The sequence below is a fragment of the Cyprinodon variegatus genome, unplaced genomic scaffold (assembly GCF_000732505.1).
Source record: "Cyprinodon variegatus isolate N-32 unplaced genomic scaffold, C_variegatus-1.0 Scaffold1409, whole genome shotgun sequence".
Lineage (NCBI taxonomy): Eukaryota > Metazoa > Chordata > Actinopteri > Cyprinodontiformes > Cyprinodontidae > Cyprinodon > Cyprinodon variegatus.
The window spans coordinates 145,639-146,543 of NW_015151862.1; the positions used below are offsets into that span (position 1 = coordinate 145,639).

General features: G+C 50.4%; 1 protein-coding gene across 1 annotated transcript in view; it reads left to right on the forward strand.

The window, feature by feature from the left end:
• Nucleotides 1–905, forward strand: part of sdhd (succinate dehydrogenase complex subunit D, integral membrane protein) — an 11,901-nt gene that overhangs the window by 7,899 nt on the left and 3,097 nt on the right. The window contains exon 3 of the mRNA XM_015402915.1: nt 265–415. Within this exon, the coding sequence (XP_015258401.1) occupies nt 265–415 (151 nt within the window). The remainder of the gene's footprint in view (nt 1–264; nt 416–905) is intronic.

Sequence of the window (905 nt, forward strand, 5' to 3'; positions counted from 1 at the left end):
AACTCAAGTGAACTTCTGTTCTCGTGAGTTAAATCTCCGGACCTGTTGCCGGAGCCGCAGAGCCGCACCGCCACTGTAGTCAAAAGGGCGCTGTGAGAGGGGGTGTGCGGGAGTTGCGGTCTCCGTCGGCTCGGTAACCGCACCGGAGCCAGTGTGAGCAAGGGGAATGTCTCTTTATTTTTCAGAGGTAGTTATTCCAGAAGCTGAGTCAGTTTCTGCTTCCAGCACAGCTGAGCGATGTTCGTCTTTCTGTTTCTCCTGCAGCGGGCTCCGACTCCAAAGCGGCGTCGCTCCACTGGACAGCAGAGCGCGTGCTGAGCATCGCCCTGCTGGCCTTGGCTCCTGCAGCTTACTTCAGCCCGGGGCCCGTGGTCGACTACTCCCTGGCTGCTGCTTTCACCCTGCATGGACATTGGTAAGATGAGCAAAAAAGTTCAACAATCCACTGGACTTTGATTCCAAGTAGGAAGACGGCTTTCAATGTGTCGGAGCATCTAGAGCTTCCATTAAAGCTTCAGCATCACCATGGATACGGACGTAAACACGTAGGGTTCCTCTGGTTCCATGTGACGTCACTTAGAATGAGGTTTAAAATAAAGAGTCTGATAGGATTTTAGGGGAATCCAGCAAGAAGGTTCTGGGTCCGATTCCCAATTCCCTCAACGGCTCCATTAATACAGATTCCGTTTGGTCGTAGTTTTTCTATGAATCGACCTGCTGCATGAAGTTGACCTGAGAGTTTTAAACAATCCTGAAGCCTCAGCTGAGGATCTAGGATTATTGAGAAGGTACCGGCAGACAGTCAAACACCACCAAGTCAGCTGGAATGTAAATCAGATGCATTAAGTTCTAACCATAAAGCGTCCCGTTCTGGTTTAATTACTCCTGCAGGAATAGAGCGACTT